Genomic DNA, 23012 nt, shown 5'->3' with positions numbered 1-23012 from the left:
TTTGTGCACGTGGAAGACGTTACCGTCCGTCTGCTAGATATTTGACTCTTAGGTGTCTGAGTCAGCGTAAACACAGATATATTTGAACACAGAACGATGGGTGGGGATAGAGTTTTGCCTCCATTTCTATAGCAAAAGTTTTGTCCAGATTTTGTCTTGTTGCACCCTTGGCTAGTGCTGTACTGATGTCCTGTGGGTATACGCATAGCTTCTGTTAATTTGGAAATAAGCATTCTGTCTGCATGACATCTGACTCAGCTCTTTTAAGAAAGACCTAAAAGTAGCTTGCTATGCAAATTAAATTCTTCTTTTTTTAAAAATCAGGAAGTTACGCAAATCTGTGGGTGTCGATGGGAACAATTGGTCTTCTCCTGAGAAAAACAGTAAAGAGCAGCAATCTGAATCTGCATCCATTCTTAGTAATGTATTTAATATGCTTTTCCGAAGGAGGTAGGTGGTCTCCACTGGGTTTGTTGTGTTTGTAATGACACTCCGATCAATTTGATATTTGGAAAATGAAGTATTCTGTCACTGACATCCCCAAAGTCTGCCACTTGGTTTCCTTTGAACTAAATGCACTCTTGGTATTGTAGGAGGCGGATTCCTCATGAATTTTTAGTATGTCCTTATTAGGAGATCATACCATATCTCCCAGAACAGCTAAAACTGAGCATTAGGTGAGTTGCAGAAAGTGGTGGAGCTTATTTTTAATTATCAGATAAGCGACCTTTCTTCAGTGTGTGTGCTCAAACTATTTTACCTGATTTCCAGAAGCAATTGTGCCTTCTAGTTTAAGTTGCTTGGATAGCCATCCCACTTTACCACCTTACTTTTTCTAAAAGTAACTTGAGGAAAAGGAGGATAGATTGTTTGGGATGGTATTTAATTGTCTTCTGCTGTTTTCTCTGGTGAGTTTCTTGATGAGTTTTCAACCGACTGGTTGTTTATTTTGATGACTTTTGGTCTTATGAAAAGCTCTTTTTCTTTTTCCAAAATAATAATAAGAAAAAATTTCCCTCTTGGTTTAGAAGTTTCAAGATACTATTAGAGTTACAAAATACTATTAGAGTTACAAAAGAGCCATCCAGTGAGAGTGAAGCGGATTTAAGTCTCTTCAACAGAATCAGGACACAAAGAGCCTGTCAGCAGAAGACAATTATGTATTCCCTCAGCTATGTTGTCTAATGTTGTACCCGTGTGGCAAGTGAAAGAGACCATGATATTTTCCTCAAAGAGATTTTCTCTGACATAAAAGCATTTAATTGTATTTTCTCTCATAGGATTAGAAGAGTAAAGTTGGTAGCTGAGAAAGGGACTGAGACAGAAAATGGTGTGAATTCTGTGAATAATGGCATTAAGCACAGACATGCCAGATCTGAATACAGGCTGTTGCACTTCAAAGAGAAAAATAAACTTTCCGATGGGGAAAAGAGCCATCAGGTACTGGCAGGAATTTGTGGTTTGATCTAATAAAAGATACTGCCTTCTACTAATCTTTGCTTGCATATAGGAAACCTAAAAACCCTTTCTACTTTTCGACTGAACAGCTGACACGGTGCCGATGATACTTTACTGTCAGCATCTTTTCATCTGTTACGATAGTCAAGTATTTCAAATACAGACAAGCCTGAAAAATGTCTGTTTTACCAAAGTGCTCGTTCAGTTGTAGAGACTTCTGATCACAAGGTGCTCAGTCAAGGAAGACCACTGATAATGATTGATTAAAAATAAATAAATTAGCAATTTTCAAAAGCACTTCTGTAAAAGAATTTGCCTTACAAACAGTTGTGCACAATACCCTCTCAGAGGGGAGGCGGGGATGACCTTGGGGAGAGAGAAAGGCAGAGTTAATGCATCGTGACCTGTCTCGAGATCTCTAAAACATAAAGCTTTGTGGAATTACTTTTGAGGCTCCTCTGGGTCGGTGTTGACTCCCACATGAAGAACTGAGATTAGAATCTGGGGGGAACACTGTAGTCCTGTGCCATCCCAACTCCTCTACTTCTAGGCGTTTGGAGAGGAGCAGAGCTAGGTGTAGGGGGACACGTCTCATGATTTCGGGTCTGCTAGCCACCAGCTTGTAGACACATCTGTTCTCCTGGGCTTAAAGTTGCTGGTAAGACATAGCCAAGAGCTGCTGCTGCCTCTTCCTCTTCCCACCCTTGCCCCAAACCCAACTCCACCGCGCCCAAGATGCCCTCATTACCTCTGTGGCAAGGCAAGGGCGGGGGCAACGAGTTAAAATTTGTGATGTCTCTGTGATGCCAAGTTGAATTCTGTTTGTGCACGTTCTGTGGAGATCTTTTGTGCTGGCTTTTGCAGGTAATTGGAGATTCCTGTGTATACCAGGGTAGTAGCAGCACTGGCTTTGAACCTTCGGTTTGATGGAGTTCAGGCTGGGCCTTTATTGGTGCCTTTGTCTTATTTTGACTGCTGTATTTCTAGGATGACCGCACCAACAGAGGTGGTGTTTCTGATGAGCTTTCAAGTGAGGAGGATGCCGAAGCAATGGCACAAAGGATCTTGTTGCATCAGAACGTAGAAGGGGCTTCCAGTGACAATAGCTATGAAGAGAAGAAAAAGAGGCCTCTTGTTTCTCTGAACCAGGCTGTCTCACAGGTACTCAGGTGGAATTTATGCCGTTTTCCACACCATTTTTTGCTATGGATGATGTGCTGGTTTTCCTTTGGTTTTGGCAGGTCAAGCAAGCCCTGAAAGGTGCCAGGGACTCTGATAGCGTCGTGGAATCTGAACTAGAATCTGCATTAAATAGTCAGGTACGGTCATCTAAGTCCAACAGGCAGAGCTTTCCGGAGCCAGTGAGGGACCTCCTGCCCATCAGAACAGACCGTTACTAAATGGTAGTGCTTCAGCCTCTTCAGGTGCAAGGTGTGGCCTCGCTCCCTGCTTGTTTGCAGCCTTGTAAACTTTGTTCACAATTGTGAATATATCACTTTGTTTAACAAAACGAAACCAAACCGACAAAAAAATCACTCTTTTGGCAGTGTGGTGTGGCCCAAGCTGCTTCTGATTGCTCTGGTTGAATTGCTACAATTGCTCTTGTGGTTTGGGAGGCAGCACTGTATTGTAGCTGTCATGCTAATAAATTTCGATCTTAAAATGAAGAAATAAATCTGTTCTGTGATATATACTCATTCACTTTTAATTACTTTGTTTATCTTGCCCCCTGCCATTCCCCCCACCTGAAAATAAAATAGAAATAAAATATATGAATAGGAAATTATAAATATAAAATGTCGATGGAATCTTAAAATAGATTATCCAAAAGCCAGGAAACTTTTGCATTAGAATGAATAAGTCCATTTTTATTTTGTTGGGCAGCGAGGTGGGGAAGTAATGCTCTCTGGGTGAGTTCCTGCGTGGAAGTGCTGGTGGCAGAAACTCTCGCCGAGTGACGCTGTCTGTAACACTTCCCATCAGGTGGGTGGGACGGGGAGCCCTCGGCTGCCCCGGGAACCGGATTTCAGCGATTGCTGGGGGGGTTCTGCAGACCGGGCGGGGGCTGTGCTCTGGACGTTCTGCTCTTCTTCCAAGGACTCGAGGTCCTGCACTAGTGTGGGATCGCGGAGCTGTAGCGTGACCCGGAGAGACTCGGAGAGCACTCGCCACGACTCGGAGACTGAGGACATGCTGTGGGATGATCTGCTCCATGGGCCAGAGTGTCGCTCGTCCTGCACCAGCGACAGCGAGGAAATGACTGTGAGAGGTACCAGGCGGGATCTGAAGGAAGACGTTTTCCAACAGGTTTGTTGATGTATATCCAGTAGCTGAGAATTCTGTGGAAGATTCCAGACACCCCACAACCCCCCCTTCCCCCCCGTCTGCCCAAATAATATGAGAGACAGATCCGAATGCTGTTGGCATAATGTCAGCGACCTAATGCTGGATGAGCCCGTTCTGTCAGCGTGCCAGTCAGAAGTCTGGAATGATCTAAAGAGTATCAGCGATCAACTCCCTCGTCCCCGCTGGTATTATCTGGACCACTGCTAATTCCCAAATAAAGTATTTCACCCACAGACAAATTTGGAATCCCCTTCTCAATCTAAATACTTTCTGTCCTGCTATTAAATAATGCTTTTTCCTAGAAATAGATTATATGCCTTTTGCATTCTTTTCTCTTTTACAGAACCATTTGTTTTGGCTGCAGAATACAAGTCCAGCATCTGCAAAAGTGAGTGCACTGATCTGGGAAGGGAATGACTGTAAGAAGGTGGACATGTCCGTGCTGGAGATCAGCGGGATTATCATGAGCAGGGTAAGAGGGCTGTAGGGCATTGAAACCTCTCTCCCCCATGCTTTAAAAAACAACCACCAAAAAGCCTGGAAATAGTTATACATGCAAGTAGGAGGTGCGGTATAAAACTGGTCCCTCCTCAACTGCAGATAGAGTTGTCCCAACAGGAGGGCCCGTTGAAGACGAAAAAGTGCCGAGTATCATGGACTGAGTTGCTGGTTTTGGACTGGAAGGGGTGGCATTATTTTAGGCTACGTCCTTTGGGGGGAAGGGGATGCTTGATTGAATTAATGCTGCTGCAACAGCGTGCCTTTTCCTTGTTGCGAAGCCCCAGGTACTCATCCTGGTTTTGTTCCTGCTTGCCAGGTTAATGCCTACCAGCAGGGAGTGGGGTACCAGATGCTGGGAAACATCATCACCGTTGGGTTAGCGTTCCTGCCCTTCCTCTACAGACTGTTCCGCACAGACAACCTGGAGCAGCTGTGCTCCATTTCTCTAAAGGAGCTTTTGCACATCTTTTGTGGAGCGCCTGCCAGCACCCCTGTCATTGTTTTGTCTGCGATCAACTTCCTCGAGAGACTTTGCTTAACCTGGATGTTTTTCTTCATGATGTGTGTTGCCGAGAGAACGTACAAGCAGGTGGGTTTAAATGTTGCCTTTCCTGGGGCAGGTGTTCTGCCACAACTGCGCTGCCTCTCGCAGAAGACACAGGTAAGACACGCGTGTCTCAGCAAGCTGCAGTGCCAGAGCTGGCAAGATGCTTGAGAAGTTTAGGTAGGGGAGTCAGGGAGACAAAATTAAGCCTGTCGATACCCTCCCTGAGCCCTTCGCCCCCGCTTTTACCCTGCCCCTGCCCCAAAGGAAAAAAACAACCTTCTAACATCTTGAAATGACGCTCTGCAGGGAAGAGCACGCTTCACTGTGGAGCCGTTTGGGAAAAAGCAGCCGCCTGCTCTAAGGTGGAGCATTAGATAGTTTGCCGTGTCACGTTCAGCGCCCTCACGGCTGTGGGCAGAAGCTTTGTCGCTGTAGGTGTTGCACGGCGGGGCAGGCTGGTGGGATTTAGCGCTTTAGCCGGAGCTCTGTGGCTTCTCCTGCACCAGCAGCGCCTCTGCCAGGCACGAGGTGACAGCTGTTACCCGGGGATCGTGCACCGAGGACCCCGTCAGGCTCCCCCCGCCTGCCACAAGGCTCACCTCTTCTGCCAGTTACCATGAAGCAATCCCAATCAATCTTTTTTGGTTTAGACTAATTTATGTTTTTAATTTGCAGAGGTTTTTGTTTGCCAAGCTTTTTAGTCACATCACGTCTGCTCGGAAAGCCAGGAAATACGAAATTCCTCACTTTAGACTCAAGAAGGTAGAAAACATTAAGATCTGGTTATCCCTTCGTTCCTATCTGAAGGTGAGTCCTGAGCCAAGGTCTGATGATTGCAGAGGCTGCAGCCAGGTCTCTAGTAGGTGTCCGTTACCTCGTTGCTGTCTGGCACGTTGGGCAGCACTCTCTGAATCGTTAACAATTAATTACAGCCGTTTGTGCTGAGCCTTGTTCACCGCTCGGCACCCAAACCTACACCTGCCTCCCTGTCTTTGTTCTGCAGAGGCGAGGCCCCCAGCGATCCGTGGATGTCGTCGTATCGTCAGTCTTTTTGCTGGCTCTTTCAATTGCTTTTATATGCTGCGCCCAGGTGAGCGTTTAACTTGGGTTTTTTGAGAAGTAGGGGGAAAACCCCCAAACTACCGAAGGCTTTTCTTTTGCCAGCCTGCGAAGGGCTTGAACTGTAGCTGCTTGTCTCCAAAGTAATATGGAATGTTTTGCCTTTTTTAAAAGCTTTGTGATGTTTAGTTGGTAATAGATGTTCATTCTCTGTTCTCTCTGAGGGAAGGCTGGGTTTTTATAATTATTAGGAAAATTTCAGGGCGCAGGCTCTTGTGCACGGAGAGGACTCTGCCCAAGCACCTCAAGTGTTACAGGACGTTTTGTGTAAGGGGGTGGATTGCAGCACCCCCTTTAAACCACTGTTGTTGAAAAGCAGGTCAATAACTGTTACTTACGCCTTTTAATCCTTCACTAAACCTGTTACAGGAAGCGGTGTTGGTGCTGGAGCTGTTTTCTTGGTTTGTTTTTGGCAAGAGAGTCGTTAAGAGTGTCTAGGCAAGTTCTTGATACCATGAAGATGTGGTTGTGGTAGCAGTAAGATCGATGGTTAGTAGCTCCTGACTCTCACTGCTGTGGTGGCTTTTGTAAGCCCCAGGGTTCCGGAGGAATTAATGACAATCCCTGTCCTGCTGGATCAGACCCAGCGAGTACGTGGGAAAGGCGCGATCAGCTCAGCGTGGCTGCGGTGGGCTGAGGCTGCCAGTGGGACAAGCACACGTGAAAGGAAAGGCCTTTGATTGCCTTTAATTGGAAAGAGGGAGGAAAGAGAAAGAACAAGGGTCCTTTTCTAAGCGGCAAGAAAAAATCAAATCACAGGCGAAAGCCAGGTTAGAGACGAGACCTTTTACTTTAACCTCGTTACATGAATGAGTTACACTTCAAGGGAAACCCTGGCGGTAGCTGCAGAGCAGCGACGTCTCTTCAGAAGAGGAGTAAGGGCAAGGATTTTGCACTTTCCCAAGAACAGGCGTGTTACTTGTTACTGACATTGGTGCTTGTTTTTTCCTAATACAGGTCCTTAAAGGTCACAAAACATTTCTGAATGCAGCTTACAACTGGGAGTTCCTCATCTGGGAGGCAGCGCTTCTTCTCTTTTTACTGCGTCTGGCATCTTTGGGCTCTGAAACCAACAAGAAATACAGTAATATTTCAATCTTGCTCACTGAGCAGGTATCTCCATTTAGCTTATTCTCCCCTTGGCTTTGTGGCTTGTCTGGATATAATGATTGCATTTCAGACCAGCTTAAAAAATACTGGAATCAAATTTTTAAATTTAGAAATCAGCCCTTATGCTGGACGGAAGGCAGTGAACCACTGTACAAGCAGTTAAACATTCGGACAGACTCAAATTCTAAAATTCTAGATTATTTTTGTCTCTGGGTTAACATGTTAGCCACATCAATCGGAAAAAGAATGATGATATCACTGCTGAATTCCTGTCTGTGGATGCATGACCTCAGGCGTGGCAGCAGACTGCAAAACATGGCTCTCACTTCCCTTAGTTAGAAACGTGCCGGCGGCCAGTGCTGGAATACTGACATCTGCTCTCCGATGGCTCTCTCACAGATAAACTTGTACCTGAAGATGGAGAAGAAGCCAAACAAGAAAGAACAGCTGTCTCTAGTGAACAATGTTTTGAAACTGTCCACAAAGCTACTGAAGGTAAGTCAACTCTCCCGAAAAACATACACTCGCTGCGTTTTATGGAAGCAATGACTGATGACAGCGAGGGTGTGTTTTTGCTCTTCCCACTTGTCTCTTGATCAGGTAAGTTTGTTCTCACAAAGGGAGTTTTTCTGTGCTATAGCTGTGGCATAAGCTCAAGCAATACAAGACCGGTGTGGCTAATTAGTGCTGCCAACATTTGATTAGTAGCAGCTTACTGCGATTTGGCTTTGCAGCCTCGATGCTGAAGCTCGTTGGCAGTAGCAGAGCAGATATTTGGAAAAGAGCGAGCCTAGTCCAAGAGTCACATAAATTAGCCTAGACAAATTCTACAGCCCGTTGTGTCAAGCTCTTGTTACGCAGCTGCTCTTGCTGTAAAGGAGAGTTTTTAGGTTCAGCACGGCTGTTAGAATTCTAACTTCCTTGAGCTGGGAGGGCTGAAATACAGGGTGGGAATTGCGGTACATACATTTAAGACCAGATACAGAGGCAATGCATGGCCAGCAAAGTCTGCCAGAGAGCCAGTATTCAGCTAAAAGTCAGAGGATTAATTGCTTCTAGTATGGACAAATGCTAATGGACTTATTTTCCCTTTCACTGCAGGAATTAGATACTCCGTTCAGGCTGTACGGACTGACCATGAACCCCTTAATCTACAACATAACACGTGTTGTAATACTCTCTGCTGTCTCAGGCGTTATAAGCGATCTTCTAGGGTTCAATATCAGAGTAAGTATTAACTCCCGTACAACCCGACAGGGACCATCTCCCAGGGGTCACTTTTGCACAACTGCAAATTGTTCCCACCCAAGCAGAAAGGTCGCGGGTTTGAATTAGGCACCCCTACGCGGTAATGCAGAGAACGGCCCCCGTGGAGTCTCCCGGAGCCAGTTTTGGGGCTGGAAGCACAGGGCTGACAAATTTCAGCCCCATTCAGGTCTTCGGTGCCCGCCTAAAGCTGTCCGTCAGAATCTGGGATCTTTCCCTCTAGCCCTCCTGTGGCCCGCACGTCAATTGGAGCTCGCGGAGCCGAGCGTTCAAGGCAGGATGGGCAAAGGAGACTGAGTCTTACCTGCAGATGAAGAGCATTCAGACCCCCCCCACTCTCTCGTTTCAGTTGTGGAAAATTAAACCGTGACCTGACCCGACGTCGGCACTCGGCGCTCCCCACCAGGACAGACCAGAGAAGATAACAATAGCGGAGGTGTTCTCAGACTACGGAAATCTGTACTTACTATTCTTAAACAGATTTGTACGTATCAAAAGTTCTCCCTCTGCTTTACTGTTTACAACAGAATAAACTGGTCTAACCCGTGAAGTCCTCACGGCGCGCACACAGCAGAACAGAATGAGTGGGGCCAAGTACTAGTAGGCGGCGTTGACGACAGCAGGCGCTGTGCGCAGACTGCGGGGCATCGGTCCCTGAAAGCCATGCGAAAGCTCCTGCTGGAGGGACACCAGCGACTGCTCCAGGGGCCTCGTTTCTGTAAAATCGGGCGCCTGCGCACGTGACGCGTCAGCCCTCCCGCCTCAGCGTCAGCCTTTTTCAGAGGGCTCCGCAGCTACCCCGAAATCCTTCCTCAGAGCTCTGCTCAGACTGATACTACCTGGATGCATTTCTCTGGACGTGCCGAAGGGGATTTTTTCTTAAAAGCTGCGCCTCTACCCTGAACCAGGCCAGGGTGTGGGGACATTCGGTCTGCGCAACGTGAATCCTGCTTCCAGATTGAGAGTTAAGCAACGCACAGACTCAGGCTGGTTGGCTTACGTTAGCTCTTCTGCAAATACCTGACGATCATTTTTTTGAAAGCGTTGTTACCTGAGAACAGCCTTACACCAGCCTTACACCACAAGCTCCAAGTGAAGCACTGATCAACTAGAGTATTCCGCTCTGCGCCTTCCCTGGAAGGGCTCAGTGATGCTCCGCCCGGGCTCTGTCCCAGGGCAGCCGGGGGCCTCGCCGCGTGTCCCGAGAAGCTGCTGCAGCTCCACGCTGTGGTATCGCGATAGCGCCTGGCCCGGGAATCCCCAAGGAAGAAACTGTTGAGCGAGTCAGCTCGGGGAAAGAGACCTGGCGAAGACTTCCTCCCCCAGAAGCGGGTTCATGCTCAGGAAGGGCAGAGGAGAGAAACAAAATGTTTCAAAGACGTCTGTTAAACTTACATTTTTCCTTAACTGACTCTACCGACTTCTATTTATTAGTAATGAAAAAAATGAAAACGGAGGAACTTTTCATAGCTTCATTCTTTCACAGAGGGGGTAAGATGGCATAAGAATTTTTGGTAGTAAATTGTTTACAGCTGTTTTCTGTACAAGGAAAAGTTGTAAGATGTAAGAGGAGATGACAATTTTATATCTCAAAATGTACAAATAAACCTACAGTACAAGTATTTCATCATTGATAACTATTTCTACATGACTCGATGATTTTTATGACACCTTTGTGGAACATTTGTTACTTGGACAGGGAGTCAAGGGAACTTCCAATAATAAATTGCATTTGTTTTCCAGAAAAGTATTATGTTTGTGGGCAAAACCTAGGTGCTAGCTTTCGCTGTTTCAAGTAGCACACCACTGAAAGTCAACGAGCATCTATTTTATACACTGCAGAACCAACAGGCCGTGAACTGGAGTTTCTTTTTAATATCTATATAAAAAATAATGAGCGATTTACAGGTCTCTCTCTAGTCAGAACCTCAGAAGTATGTATAAAGGTGCTGTACAATATATAAACATTTACACCCAGTACATCCATACATTGCTCAGCATTCCAAGGCCACATTGCTAAGTCGTCTGATACAGTAAGTACAGATACAAGTTGTATGGAAGGAGAAATCACACGCAGGTAAGACACTAAATCAGGTCACATCAACACAGAGAAAAAATAGAGGGGCAGCCGACGACGGGGAGATGGTTTCAGTGGGGCTAATTCGTCTTTGTATTAAACCTCTGTCACGAACGCGGTGGTCAGGGCAAGTGCGTACAACTCAACATGAAACAGAGTCTCTTGTTAAGAATACATGGCTAATATCTACATAGGCTACTTCAAAGTATTACATATTTTCACAGTCATACTCCGCAACGGGGAGTATTTGTACGTATTATGCTACACAGCAAATCTCAACGGATCATCCGATGTCGAGCAGCAGAGCACAGTTCAGATCTGCTTTAAAGCCCATTTAATTTTCAAAGTCTTTGTTTAAAAAGCTGTTTGAGTAGTCATCTGTACTTCTAAAGAATTCAACGTAGAACTGTGCTTCACTAAGCTTTAAAAACATCAAACGTTTCAAAGCCAAAACGAGATATTCACTCGTTCACTTTCAAACAGCAAATCGTATTAGTCTGAATTTTAACATGAGCTTGACCTTTTACTCCTTTCTCCTTCTGCAAACTGGACCAAAGGGCTCCTTTTACCACTTTTTTGTGGTTGCTAAAACCGAACATGGCAGGAAATCATCACTAAAACTATGACAAAAATAACCCCCTTGACTTTATGCAGGCTGCTGTGTCTGCAGTCCGTGGTAACAGCCCTCTTCATACAATACGGTTATAGCCCAAACAATAGATATTAAGTCTCATGTACCCTGTGCATCATCCTCTTTACCACTCCTACAACAGCTCACGCCGTCAAAGTACAATATGGGAGATGCCTCATATACAGGCAGGAACTTCATTTAAAAAGCTGCCTCGGCAGTTGGTTCTGTCCTAAAGGTCAGTTGTTACCTCTACGGAGGGAAAAAATCCCATTCCTAACTAGCGTGAAGTAATTGAAGGTGGGAGTTGAGCTTACAGCACCACGATGAGGCCGAAAAGGAACGTGCACTCGTTGCTGATGTTCACCAAGAACGCTCAGGATGAGACAGTGCCACAACTGAAACAAGGAACGATGTTATTTAACAGAGCCCAGAACTGTCTCTCAGGCAGATGTCTGCCAAGAGTTGTTACAAGCATCCTTATGAATCGAGGAAATAAAGCAATTTTGCTGTGTTCATAAAAAGCAAAATTACAAAACATTGATTACGTCAAATATAATTTTTATCTGCACGATTTTGCATTAGGTATAAAAATTTCAGAAAAGCCATCAACGGAACGGCATCAGTGGCTCGTTCGCTGCCCTAGAACTGACAGAACCAACGCACCCCTCTCCTCACTGAACCGGGAAGAACACGTGGATTTCCTTGTGTAAACATGCAACATGCTCTTGAGAAAATACCCATTTCAAACACAACCTTGTCTCTCCTGTGACTGGAATACACACGAGAAGGATCAGACTGACCGGCTACAGCAGATAACTTGGCACAGGAACAAGAAGTGAGTCATGGTCACATTGGCAATAGAGGCATTAAATAATTTTGTTCAGAACTCACAATACTATCTGAGAAAGCCGCAGCAGTGCAACGTTGGGAGCAGCAGAACGCCGCCGTCAGAGGACAAGGGGACAGCAGCTTATGGAAGAGTTTCGTTTAAGCAATCCAAAAGGTCCTTCATGCAGCTTACATAATTTAAGAACGAATCAAATGCTTTCCACCCTCTAACCAGTTTCTGAAAAAAATGACAACTTCGTGAAAAGAAACAATGCTTTTAAAGGACCATTATTAGAAACTTGATTAAAACATGTTCTAAAAACAAGTGTCTGTCAAACCCGTTTTTCAGCCACACCTGCTGTTTGGGTGACTTTACACGCGCTTGGTACCCTCCAAGGTCCAGGAGTTATCGGTGTTTTCTTGACTGGAGAACTGTTCTCAGATTTGGAAATTCCATCATCTTTGGTTTCATTGGGCAGCTCCGTGTGTCGCTCTCCGTGTTGTCTGTTCAGCACAACAGCCTCCTCTGCTTCTGGCCACCTTTGCTTCTCCACGGAAAGCAGTGGGATATTGGAAAGGCTGGAAGTTTTGAACCTGCTGGAGCTCAGCTCTCCAGAGTTCGACTTCTTCAGTTTTTCATCTCCAGACGGGTTTCTCCTAGAGTCCCTGAAAGGAAGATTATTCTCATCAAACGCTGCATACTGTCGCTCTGGAGACCACCCTTCTGTCTTTCCAGAAGTTTTCTGCTTCCTGTCTTTCCCGGTGACTCCTGTTTTACCATTTCCACCTTTCAATTGCTCGACAGTTGTCCTACCACCACCGGTTGTTCTATCTTGATATTCCTGCAACCTGCCGACCGCTTCTGTGTTTCCTTGCTTACCAAGCTGCTTTTGGGGGCTGGCAGACCTTCCTTGGTTTCCACTGGAATGTTCTCTTTTGTTACTATTGTTCATCCCTATTTCTGTGGCTTTACTCTCACTCTTTCTGGGACTGTCAGGTTTATGTGAGGAATTGCCGTAGGTTTTTCCAGGATCCCCCTTTCTGGGGCTGTGGAATCCTGCAGGAGGGTGTCCCTCACCAGCCCCTGACTTTTCCGGACTTGCAGATCCATCTCTTCTGGTCCCTGCTTCCAAACTACCTGGTGTGATTTCAAACCCAGGGCTGGGGGGACATTCCCATCTGTTCTCGGTTCTCTGGGGAGAAGACTGAGGCTTCATCTCAAACTGGTTTTCAGTTAAAGTGCTCGTCTTTTCAGGCACAGTGTTCTTTGCTTGTTCCAGTTTCTCAGACAGCTGAACTCTCGTTAGAGCTTCTCCTGGTACTGGTAAATAACACACTTCGGATGGGGAAGCAGAATGTGAAGATGAAGATAATGGTGACTGTTCTTCATATATTACATTTGACGAAGATGGATTATAACTATCCCAATCACCTGGAAGTGAACAGTGAGAGATGTGATTAAATGACTACCTAAAAAAATCACTACGTGTTTTAGAAACGTGCGTACTACTGAGGTTCCAGGATGTTATATGAAATCTTCAATTAAAAAGATTACATAGTGGCATACTCTCAAAGTCTTATTTAGCCAGTTTTCTGTATTGTATCGTTCTACAGCCTGCAACAACCCTAAGGATGTGATTTTGGAAAAAACTTGTGTTTAGAATGCTGCAATCTCTGCGGGACCGACACAGTCTCGCATCAGCACAACTTTAGAGCCTACACAGCAGAACTGCAAATTAGAGAGTCCCTGACCTCGTTGTTTAATGTAAGAAAACAAAATGAACTGAAACTGTTATGCTAAAGGAAAACTGAAAACAGTGAAAAGTTGAGGTTATTCGTAGCTCGGCACTTTAATAATAGGAAGAGATGAAACACAAGACATGCAGATTTACCAAGTCTTTAAGGAAAAACCAAGAAAAGCACTGAAAGCCCTTAATGTTGCTCAGGTTTCACGTAGGGACACAGACTGGAAGGAGCCAAACCTGAAGGAGGAAGAGAAAAAGCCCAGAACTATATACCAAAATCACAGAGTACAGCAAGCAAGATCTCAATCAGAAACGTACGATTAACAGCAAGACAAGAGGCAACAAAACCCTTCCCCTCTCCCCAGCTGCTGATCTGATCCAAGCTGCTCAAGCTCATCGCAGGCCTGACAGAGGGCTGGACCAGGGGTTCCTTCACACCCGTCTACCATTCTGGTTCTACCTCGGACTCGGGAGATTGCCACGAGCGAGGGGGCCAGGAGCGATTCCAGACAATACGGCGCAGCCCCCGTGGTGCGGGACCAACGCCATTGGCAGCTGCTGCCGTTATGCCAGGCTGGAAGAGCCGTTGGAAAGGACAGAGCTGGAGGTGCCCTCCCGCTGCCAGCCTGTAAATGCTGATTCTACAGAGGACCTCCGCAGCAGCTCATCCGAACACAAGGAGGACTATATTTAACTTTCACCCTTAATGACAAGGTAATTCAGCGAGAGACAAACGCAGCCAGCCAGGAATCCAGCAAGATGGCACAGAGCAGACCCCGCAGTTCACAGATGGGCTGTTTCCGTGCCATGCGCTAATTCACTGACTTTACTGGGCTGTGCAGGTTGGAACAATAAGATGTTAAGGGCCATCTTCCAGCTCCCTGGAGCAAAGAAATGGAGAAAGTTCTGAGCAGATTTTATTCCTTGAGTGGATGCCAGTCGCTGCCTGTACATGACTGAACACAACAAGCGCTCTGGCAGTCCAAACTGCGCTTTAAAATGTTCAAAAGATAGACTCATATTTGGTCACTATTACGGAAAATGTGTTCATCAGAAAAGGTGACCCTACAATTTTTAAGTTTACTAGCAGAACCTTGGTGTCAGCTTCAAGGGTTAAAAGACTAAAACCTGTCCTCAGAGACGTGTTCTTTGCTTTAAAGTGCTGCCACAGCCACAAATTTTTTTGATTTGCAGTTTTGGAGCATTTCCTAAGTCAGACTCAAACCCATCAGTTCTGTGCGCAGCAGCTGAACTTGGAGCTCCCGCAATTATTTGCTTTTCTGTCCTTCCTTTTTTTTTTTTTTTTTGCTTCCAAAGTTGTGCTTTCCTGCTGCAGATGCAGAAGTCACACCTTTAAACAACCAGATTCCGGTTGGAGAGCAAAGCTGTCTCTCCCCCTGCTTTCTGAAGTTTTGGCTTTGAAAGTGTTCTGTAACTTCGAAGGCTAAAAACAGTGAAGCAAATATAGACATATGCAATAATTTCACACTGTGTAATATTCCTAGGTATTTGTCATGTGTTAATTTTACAAACAATATTCCTTATATTTTAAAATAAATAGGAACACCTGCACCACTGTCAACAAGGGAACTGCTGACTATTTCAGTGCAGAAGCACCGAAGTCTCCTTATCAGCCGGTTCTCCATAGCCTGGGACCCTCGCAACGCAACCGCTCTCGAGCTGACGTACTGTGATCTGGTATCAAGCCGGTCCCTGGTCTCAGCAGCAGTAAAACTTTATTCCCTCCAGCCTGAATCAGCTCAATGGCTCGTGTGTGAGTGATTCCTTGGGTGGGTTCTCCATTGATTTCAACAATTTGGTCACCAACCTGACGAAAAAAGAGCAACCAGGTTAGTTTTTGTGAATCTCTGACACTGTAAACTTATTTTTAATTCAGAAAGAAAAAAACAGAGGCAGATGCTCCTATTTTCACTCTCAAGCTAAAACGCACTCCGCAATAGCAACGCCGTTCCGTCGCTGCTGGTCAACACGACGGAACGCCCCGGCGGCTCAGAGCTCTCCCCGCAGGCCTCCTGCTCAGCCAGCGCAAGGAAAGATCTCAGGTTCCCTAAACTCATCTGCCGTTGATTTACAGTGATGAGACAGACACGGACACGTGCCCCGACCACCGTTCAGAGGGAGCGTATGGATCATCGTTTGGCGGGATCGCAGAGCTGGATGCTCTTGTGGCAGAACAGATTTTACGTACGGAAAGGATTTTTTATTCCAGGTAGGAGAGATCACCACTACGCGGTTATCAGTACTAAGGTCTCTGAGGCCAATTAGCAACTTAGAGAGGCCCCGGGCAGGTAATTACAGCTCACATGACCTTTGCAGGTGGCTGGAATAGGGTCACGAAACCTATTTCGTCCTGCACGCATCAGCCAGTGGATGTCACCAATGCATGAAATCAGCGGTTTCAAGAGACCGTCTGGGCTTTGTTAATGAAGTGTCTCTGCCAAAGGCGGTCACTGGCTGGTTTCTCATCGACAGGACGGGAGGCTCCACGCCACAGACGTGCCTCCCACCACGCTCAGCTGCCATGAACTGGCTGAGAAATTCCTCCTCACCGTTGTAAAGTACAGCCAGAAAATGACACCATTTTCCAGCTGAGGGGGGAGAGACTGAATGACGTGGAAACGGTGAACACCCTCGGACTGGGCGAGCGCAGCCCCTCCGTGCCCGGGCTGCTGGGACGCCCGTGCAGCGCTGGTGGCCCTGCTCTTCCGTGGCCACCGGCTCCAGCCAGGTGCTGACGGGGGGTCACGCTCCCACGGGACACCCCCACGGCGGCGGGCATGTCCCTTGCCCAGTGAGGTGCGAGGAGCCAAGTGTCAAACGGCCAACTTGATCAACAAATTGATTAGAGAAGACAAACTCACATGCACTCTCCCATCTTTGACGGCTGGCCCCTCCTCAGCCAGCCGAAGGATGAACAAGCCCATGTTGTATTCCTTCCCTCCTCGAAGGCTGAATCCAAACCCTCGAGGGCCTCTTTCCAACTCCACTGGGAAACAGCCAGGATTCTGTGTGAGAAGTTGACAAAAAAAAGATGAGGACTAATAGGCAGATTTAAACATATCTTTCTCGAAAAATGCTTCACACATTTCTGTATTTTGAGAAACTCCCAATCCACGATGTAAACTGAATTCATCACAACTCATGGATGACCAGGCATAATGGTTTCATTCTAAGTCTAAACATACACGACACTTTTCCTTCGAAGTTTTAGATATGCATGGAATTTCTCTCAGAAACTTTGTCAAAGGGTCTGTAGTAGCCCCGTTGCAAGCATTTCCCGCTTCTTTTATAGTTATAATGAGTATTCAACCATACTAAGCAGATAATAAAATCTAAAACATTGGCAAAAACATTCTGTGAAACACTTAAGTGCATTTTTATACACAGCTTTTCTACTCGTGTCTGACAGGGAAATGCTTTATTGTTCTGCTTTTGACTGCTCTGTGGCAATGCTGCTGAAGTGTCTCGAGGGAGGAGTATTTTGCCCGTCTCCGCGCGCTCTGGGTGGTTACCCGTACCTGGGGGTGACGGCTACTGGCGACTGAAGCAACGCCAGCATCCGGCTGTGTCAGGTGCTTATGCTCGGGCCAGGACGTCCTGTAACTACTTGAAGCTTCTTTTCCAGCTTCACCTTCTGTAGCTGCCCTACACAGAGGCAAAAGGGCGCGGATGTCACCTCCGCATTAACAATCCCTCTGCTCCGCTCCCTCTGCCCAGCCCAGAGCTCGGTACCTGTCTGCGCCGGGGGGGTTGAGCTGTGCTGGTCCCAGTGGCCGGTGCTGCGGAGCCGGACTCTGCCGGGCCGAGTTTGTTCCCGATGGAGGACCACGGTGTTCTAATAAATTCAAACAAAACCGACAGTCAGAGAGAACTCCCCAAACGTGAAGCTAGCCACACTCTCCACGGGACCACAGTGGCCACGAGCGGTGCCTGCTGTCCCCGAGGGTGCCCCAGGCCGAGCCGTGCTCAGCGCAGACATGAGGCGAAGAGGATTTTCCAAGGTCTAATGCCATAAGCCAGGAAGCCAAGTGCACTTCATTGGTTCCATGGAATAAATTCCCAGGAATCTTATTCTTACCCACACTGCTTTTCCTCAGAAAAATAACACAATTTTAACTGAACCAGAGGTGAAGAGAAGGGTTTTAGATGGTCTGCAAGTTGATAAAGACCAGAAGAGATCAGAGCTAGTCAGATCCATGAGGATGGTTCAGATACTCAATATAATAACATTTTGTAAGATGAAGAACAATGTCCATTTGAGAACACATCCCCTTTTAAAGGCAAGAGAACGAGGATCTGCAGGGGCAATGAGGATTCAGAGGTGAAGACCCCAACGATGGAGGGAAACCGTCATCTCATTTAAGGCACAACAGCGAGTTTGCTACCGGGCAGCTACGGGGAAGGTTACGGACTGGTCCCACAACCACACTGGAGGGACTGGTTCGCTGACAGGTTACCAGCGAGAGTCTTAAACTGTTCTGCCTTCTCCCAAAGGCTAAGTAAAAATTAAACTATAATGACATTTTAGTAAAATCTTTGAAAATAGCTCATCTTCCCTTCCACATAAAATATAGTGATTGTGTACTTTACAATAAATCCAGTGCATTTATGAAAAAAACATGTTTCAGGATACAAAATGTCTCTGTCACTTCAGAGTAACGAGCCATAGGCTATGCAAAACGCTGCCTCTTAGCTAGAACCTGAAATGGCAAGCGGTGGCCCAAGATGAACTTATATGCTGAACTATAAACTAATAAACTCCCTTCTCCTTACAAGGGTTTAAACAAAAAAAATCCCAAGCACCCCAACTAGAGATGTTCCAGTCCTCTGTTCGGTGCATCACATTACTGCGTTTCTCAGTTAAGAACAAACCAACCCCGGTAAAACGTACAAAGTGCTCCAGCATCTAAGGGAAGGAAAACATAATGCATATTATTAGACCGAACTTCTGATGCATGCGAGACCTCTCCAGTCCTTCACAGGACTGCTTGGTGCTATCACTACGACATGCCTTAAAGAGGTTTTTCTTTAGAGACAAAATGTCAACTTTTACTCCTGGTTTATACTCAGAGTTTTAATTTAGAAGCACAGGCAAGAAAAATGCCATCTGTTTGTACAAATTCTCCAGTCCTCTTTTCAGCCTGCTCTCTCTTGTTTCCAGCTAATACATGACAAAAGCTGACAGGCTCCTGCTTTTGTGAAAAACGTTAAAGAATGTCTCCTGGCGCATGAAGCGGAACTCGTTTACCCGTATGAAAAGCAGGGCTCACGCATCTGTGGAAGCCAGGAGGGAGAGGGAAGGGGCACCAGGCAGGACCCTCCTTGCTGGTCTCAGAGGACAGTGCTGGGGACGACGCAACCGCTGCGGGGGTTTCTGCTTTGTGATGCTCAACAGCTTCTGGCAAATGGGCATTCTTCTCTTGGGGGCGGCATCCTGCATCTCTCTGCGGAGCTCAGCTCCCCCCTGCAGCCCCCCCTCGCTCACGCTCACCCCGGGTCTGCTGCTGCGCGGGGGCTGCGCTGGGACCTGACCTGCATTTCTCCCGCTACATTGAGGAGAATTTTAAGGGTGATATATTCCCATTTCCATGGAACACGTTCTGCCTCTCTCCCTCATTGTTGCAAAATTCTCTACATCTGAAACACGCCAACCCCAGCTCCTCTAAGCCACGCGTTTTTTCTGACTGCTCTGTTCAGTCTCGTTTTATCGCCCGCTACCGACTACTTCCCCCCCCCCCCCCCCCGTTGATTCTCCTCGGATTTTTGTTTTATTTCTACATTTTGGCTCCAAATTTGTCATTGAGGAAGTGGAAAAGCTAGGGTCTTACACAGAGTAAGGTCATGTATAAATAAGGGACAAAAATGTTATATTCAGGAAGTTTCTTTAGAAAACAAAGCTGAGCAAGAGCCCCAGAGAAACAGACCTAACGCAACCGACTCACAGCTCAGCTGCATTACAAACATTGCCCTGGGCAACTGCTTCGAGGCGTGTCCCTTAATCCGCAATGAAGTAGATTTGATAAAAATGAAAATCTTAACAGAAAAATATCAATTTATAGAAGTCTCTCTGCTTCAAGCATTAACAAAAAGGAAAATTAAGTCTTTGAAATTCTGCATTCCAGGCTGAGATAGCACGTTAAATATTTGCAATGAATGTGAAATTAGAGAACGATCTGTTGGCTTTAGCTATTTATTATTTAAAAGGTGAAGAAAGCCAACTTTCTGGCACAATAACGATAGCAAGTTTAATTAAACCCACAAACAGCAACCCAGAAAAATGCAGCGGTAAGGAGGGTTGGAAAACAGCTTTTCTCTTCAAACAACTGGATTTTCCATATTTATAGTGAACTTTGTGTGGGAACAATACCATACTGAATGCAGTGTTGCATGGGAGCTTTCCTTAAAACACCCATCTCTCAAGATGGGACTCTGCACTCACCAGTACTCCCCTTGGCTGCTCAGAGGACACGGCAGTTGTGTGTGAAGAACGTGCCCGCAGCCTGGGAGGCTCTGGAGGAAAACCCTCAGCAAGGTGTCCATGGTGGGACGTGACCACTTTTCAAAGGGTACTTTTGGCAGACAGAAGAACTACAGGATCTATCCTGTAGTGTGGCATTAGACAATTTGTGTACTTTAACATGGCAGGAAGGAAAAATTCAGAGTGCCTAAATGGAGAAGATCTGGAGAGCAGGTGTCCCTGTGTCCCTGCAGCCTTCCAGCCCCCCAGCTCTGCCGGGCAGAGCCGCCCCAGTGGGCTCCTGTGCGTCCAAGAGCACCTCCCTCGGCTGGAACAAAGCTCCTGGCAGCGACCGTGGCAGCAAGAGACGGGCACTGTCTGGGGTGAGAAGATTTTCTCTCTGAGCATCATCCCGCCTTTGCTGCAGCTCCCCCAGGAGGGGTCATTTCTCTTTGGTTGAGGAATAAAAGGCCTGGGCAGGAGAGATTTCCCTGTGAGCAGCAGTCTCTCTCCCTCACGTGAGAAACCATGAGAATTTCTCTTCCCCTGCATCATGGTGTTAGTACTTTACCTTATTTTTCAGTATAACCACCTCAGCAGCTGTCTCTCTCTGCCCCACCTGCCTTCAGCTCTTCCAGAGCAAACAGCTGAGCTTCACTCTCTTTTCTTTAATTCCCAAAATCTTACAATACTCCACTTTAAGCGAATTAACTTCAGAAGTTACAAACATCAGACCCTGGCAGTGTGGTAGGACCCATGCAGCTGCTGGGGCCCTGCTCCCTCCTTACCTTCCTCAGCCACGACAGTCAGAGTCACCACATTGCCTGCGTCCTTGATGAGCTGCACGATGCTGTCATGTGAGAGCTCAACGATGGACTGACCGTTCACCGCCGAGATGCGGTCGCCCACTTTCAGCTTCCCGCACTGGTCAGCTGGGCTTCCATCTATAACTCGCCCGATCTTGTGAGGAATCACTAGAAAATCAAGAACAGGCACAGCAACACGGTTAATATTCACGGCAGATAAGCATCCCCCAGACCCAGAACTGCCCGAGTCACCCCAGAGACTGCTCCTGCTCCTGCTCCGACGGGCGGCACTGCCAGTACAACAAAAGCCTGGAAACAATGACTCCTCAGTAGAGTGAATGGACAGGCCAACACCTTGCAGCACGGCCTGGTCACATACAAGGTGTTGTGCCTAAAGGAAAACACAGGAAGGAAATGGGTCACATCTGCAAAGGGATGAGTCACACCATGTGTCCAGGAGCGCTCTGAAGCCGTTTGTTTTGCTACTCGTAACGCATTGTTTTCCATTTCATGCATGGACCCTGCAGCACCGTGCGGATGCAGAGACAGTTACGGACAACCAGTTTAACAGTCATTAGAAATCTGGATGCAGGGGTTAACTATTCCTCCTTGCAACCAAAAATTAAGCCTTAAATACACTTCAAAAGGAAATCAAACTTCTCCTGCCAGAGACGGACTTGGTAACGCGGTGAGCAGCTCGGCAGCGACCCTCCGCGCAGCGAGGTGTGCTGGACCAGCTCTGCAGGCTCCGTTCCCTGCCCCTGCTCTCCGAGGTGAACCTGCGCCTGTAATAATCATCTTGAATTTCCGCTAGCTCTCCCGCTTGGTTTCCTCAGCTCATCCCATGGTGACACTCTGCTCCGCACACAGACTCCTACAGAGGCCAAAGCAACAGGGCCAGAAAAGATAGAACAGGGAAAAGAAGGAATTTCATGAGAAGCAGAAGGAAAGGTGACTGCTTTTCATTACCTTCCCAGAGGTGTGCACCAGAGCAGGACCAAGCAGCGCTGAGAAGGCAGGAGGAGAGAGGGATGCTCCATTTGGCACCGCTTCCCCATGAGAGCACCGACACAGCCCGGCGGCTGCCACGCTCTCCCCACCAAGGGCCCTGCTGGTGCTTGGGGACAGACGCCGTTTCACCGTTTGCTGACCCCAACGCCAGCACTGCAGATGGCACTCGGCAGCCAGCGAGATGCCACTGCCACGGGAGGAGCCTGCCCAAACCCGGGGCAGGAGACAGGCTCGTTGAGCCGCCTGTGTGCTGACGTGGCCTCCACAGAGCAGATCCCCATCACATCAAAGCACATCAGTCAGCATGCTTCCCCATGCGTCTGAAACGGCCTCTCATTCATCTGGATGCCTGAGAGCACGGTAAAATTGGCTCCTGTCCTTCCCGAATCTCATCAGGGCTCTTCTGCGAAGGAAGCGCCTCACTGCTCCTTTGTAGCTCATTTCCAAACACCTCTCTGGACGAACCTCAATGTTTCACACACATTCGTCCTGGTACTTCATCTAAACGCCCGTTTGTGTCTCCAAAGCCTGAGGTGGGTTCGATGGGTACCTGCTTTCTGAAGGTGCTGCTCTCCCAAACACGCTTTTCTCTGAGGGATCGGAGAGGTGAGGAACATTATGCGACTGCCAGGATTATCAGCTGCCTTTTCAAAGCCGTGACAGCAAATCTGAAACACTTTCACAGTGTCATCAGCAACCCAAGATTAAAAAGCCATCAAGGATTGTTTTAATGAGCTAGCACAGGCAGAAGTTACTGTGAAGGAACAGACATTGATGCCTTCTAGCATTTACCATGAGTTTAAATTTTAATTACATTTCCCTTAATAGACTGTTTTTTTAAGTATTATATAAACCTAAGAGCCAACTGTGAAGAGAAAAGCACTGCAGGGCTGCAGACTCAATCGCTGATTACTTGTTTTAAAGTATCCTGGCTTTAGAAGCACACAGTAGCTTCATGATAAACCGTGGCACCGGAAAGTTCTGCACAGCACAGCCCATGGATGCACCACTGCCCCTTCTTCCCTGTGTGTTAGAAACAGCCCAGACTTATGTTTCCAGCACTGGAATTAGTTTCAGTTGTAATATCAA

General features: G+C 46.9%; 2 protein-coding genes across 9 annotated transcripts in view; one reads left to right on the top strand and one right to left on the bottom strand.

The window, feature by feature from the left end:
• LOC128900361 (protein PHTF1-like) overlaps positions 1-9984 on the top strand; it is a 30460-nt gene extending 20476 nt beyond the window's left edge. For 2 of the 5 annotated variants that reach the window (XM_054181416.1, XM_054181417.1), the window contains 10 exons: positions 325-450; positions 1281-1440; positions 2446-2619; positions 2700-2777; positions 3556-3765; positions 4148-4276; positions 4622-4894; positions 5528-5659; positions 5856-5942; positions 6929-7555. In XM_054181416.1, the coding sequence (XP_054037391.1) occupies positions 325-450; positions 1281-1440; positions 2446-2619; positions 2700-2777; positions 3556-3765; positions 4148-4276; positions 4622-4894; positions 5528-5659; positions 5856-5942; positions 6929-7420 (1861 nt within the window). In that variant the 3' untranslated portion in view covers positions 7421-7555. Of the gene's footprint in view, positions 1-324; positions 451-1280; positions 1441-2445; positions 2620-2699; positions 2778-3555; positions 3766-4147; positions 4277-4621; positions 4895-5527; positions 5660-5855; positions 5943-6928; positions 7577-8182; positions 8309-8696 lie in introns of those variants that run through there. The other 3 variants (XM_054181418.1, XM_054181423.1, XM_054181419.1) reach the window with 3 other exon arrangements.
• Positions 9985-10202: 218 nt separating this feature from the next.
• The window catches only part of MAGI3 (membrane associated guanylate kinase, WW and PDZ domain containing 3), a 68582-nt gene continuing 55772 nt past the window's right edge, over positions 10203-23012 (bottom strand). For 2 of the 4 annotated variants that reach the window (XM_054181412.1, XM_054181414.1), the window contains 6 exons: positions 20895-21080; positions 17382-17484; positions 17168-17294; positions 16511-16654; positions 15318-15456; positions 10203-13315 (listed from right to left, as the gene is read on the bottom strand). In XM_054181412.1, coding sequence (XP_054037387.1) covers positions 12216-13315; positions 15318-15456; positions 16511-16654; positions 17168-17294; positions 17382-17484; positions 20895-21080 — 1799 coding nt within the window. In that variant the 3' untranslated portion in view covers positions 10203-12215. Of the gene's footprint in view, positions 13316-13775; positions 13866-15317; positions 15457-16510; positions 16655-17167; positions 17295-17381; positions 17485-20894; positions 21081-23012 lie in introns of all 4 variants that reach the window. The other 2 variants (XM_054181413.1, XM_054181415.1) reach the window with 2 other exon arrangements.

This window comes from Rissa tridactyla, chromosome 21 (assembly GCF_028500815.1).
Source record: "Rissa tridactyla isolate bRisTri1 chromosome 21, bRisTri1.patW.cur.20221130, whole genome shotgun sequence".
Classification (NCBI taxonomy): domain Eukaryota; kingdom Metazoa; phylum Chordata; class Aves; order Charadriiformes; family Laridae; genus Rissa; species Rissa tridactyla.
Note: the sequence above shows the minus strand (reverse complement) of the source record. Positions and strands in the feature narration are given on the sequence as shown.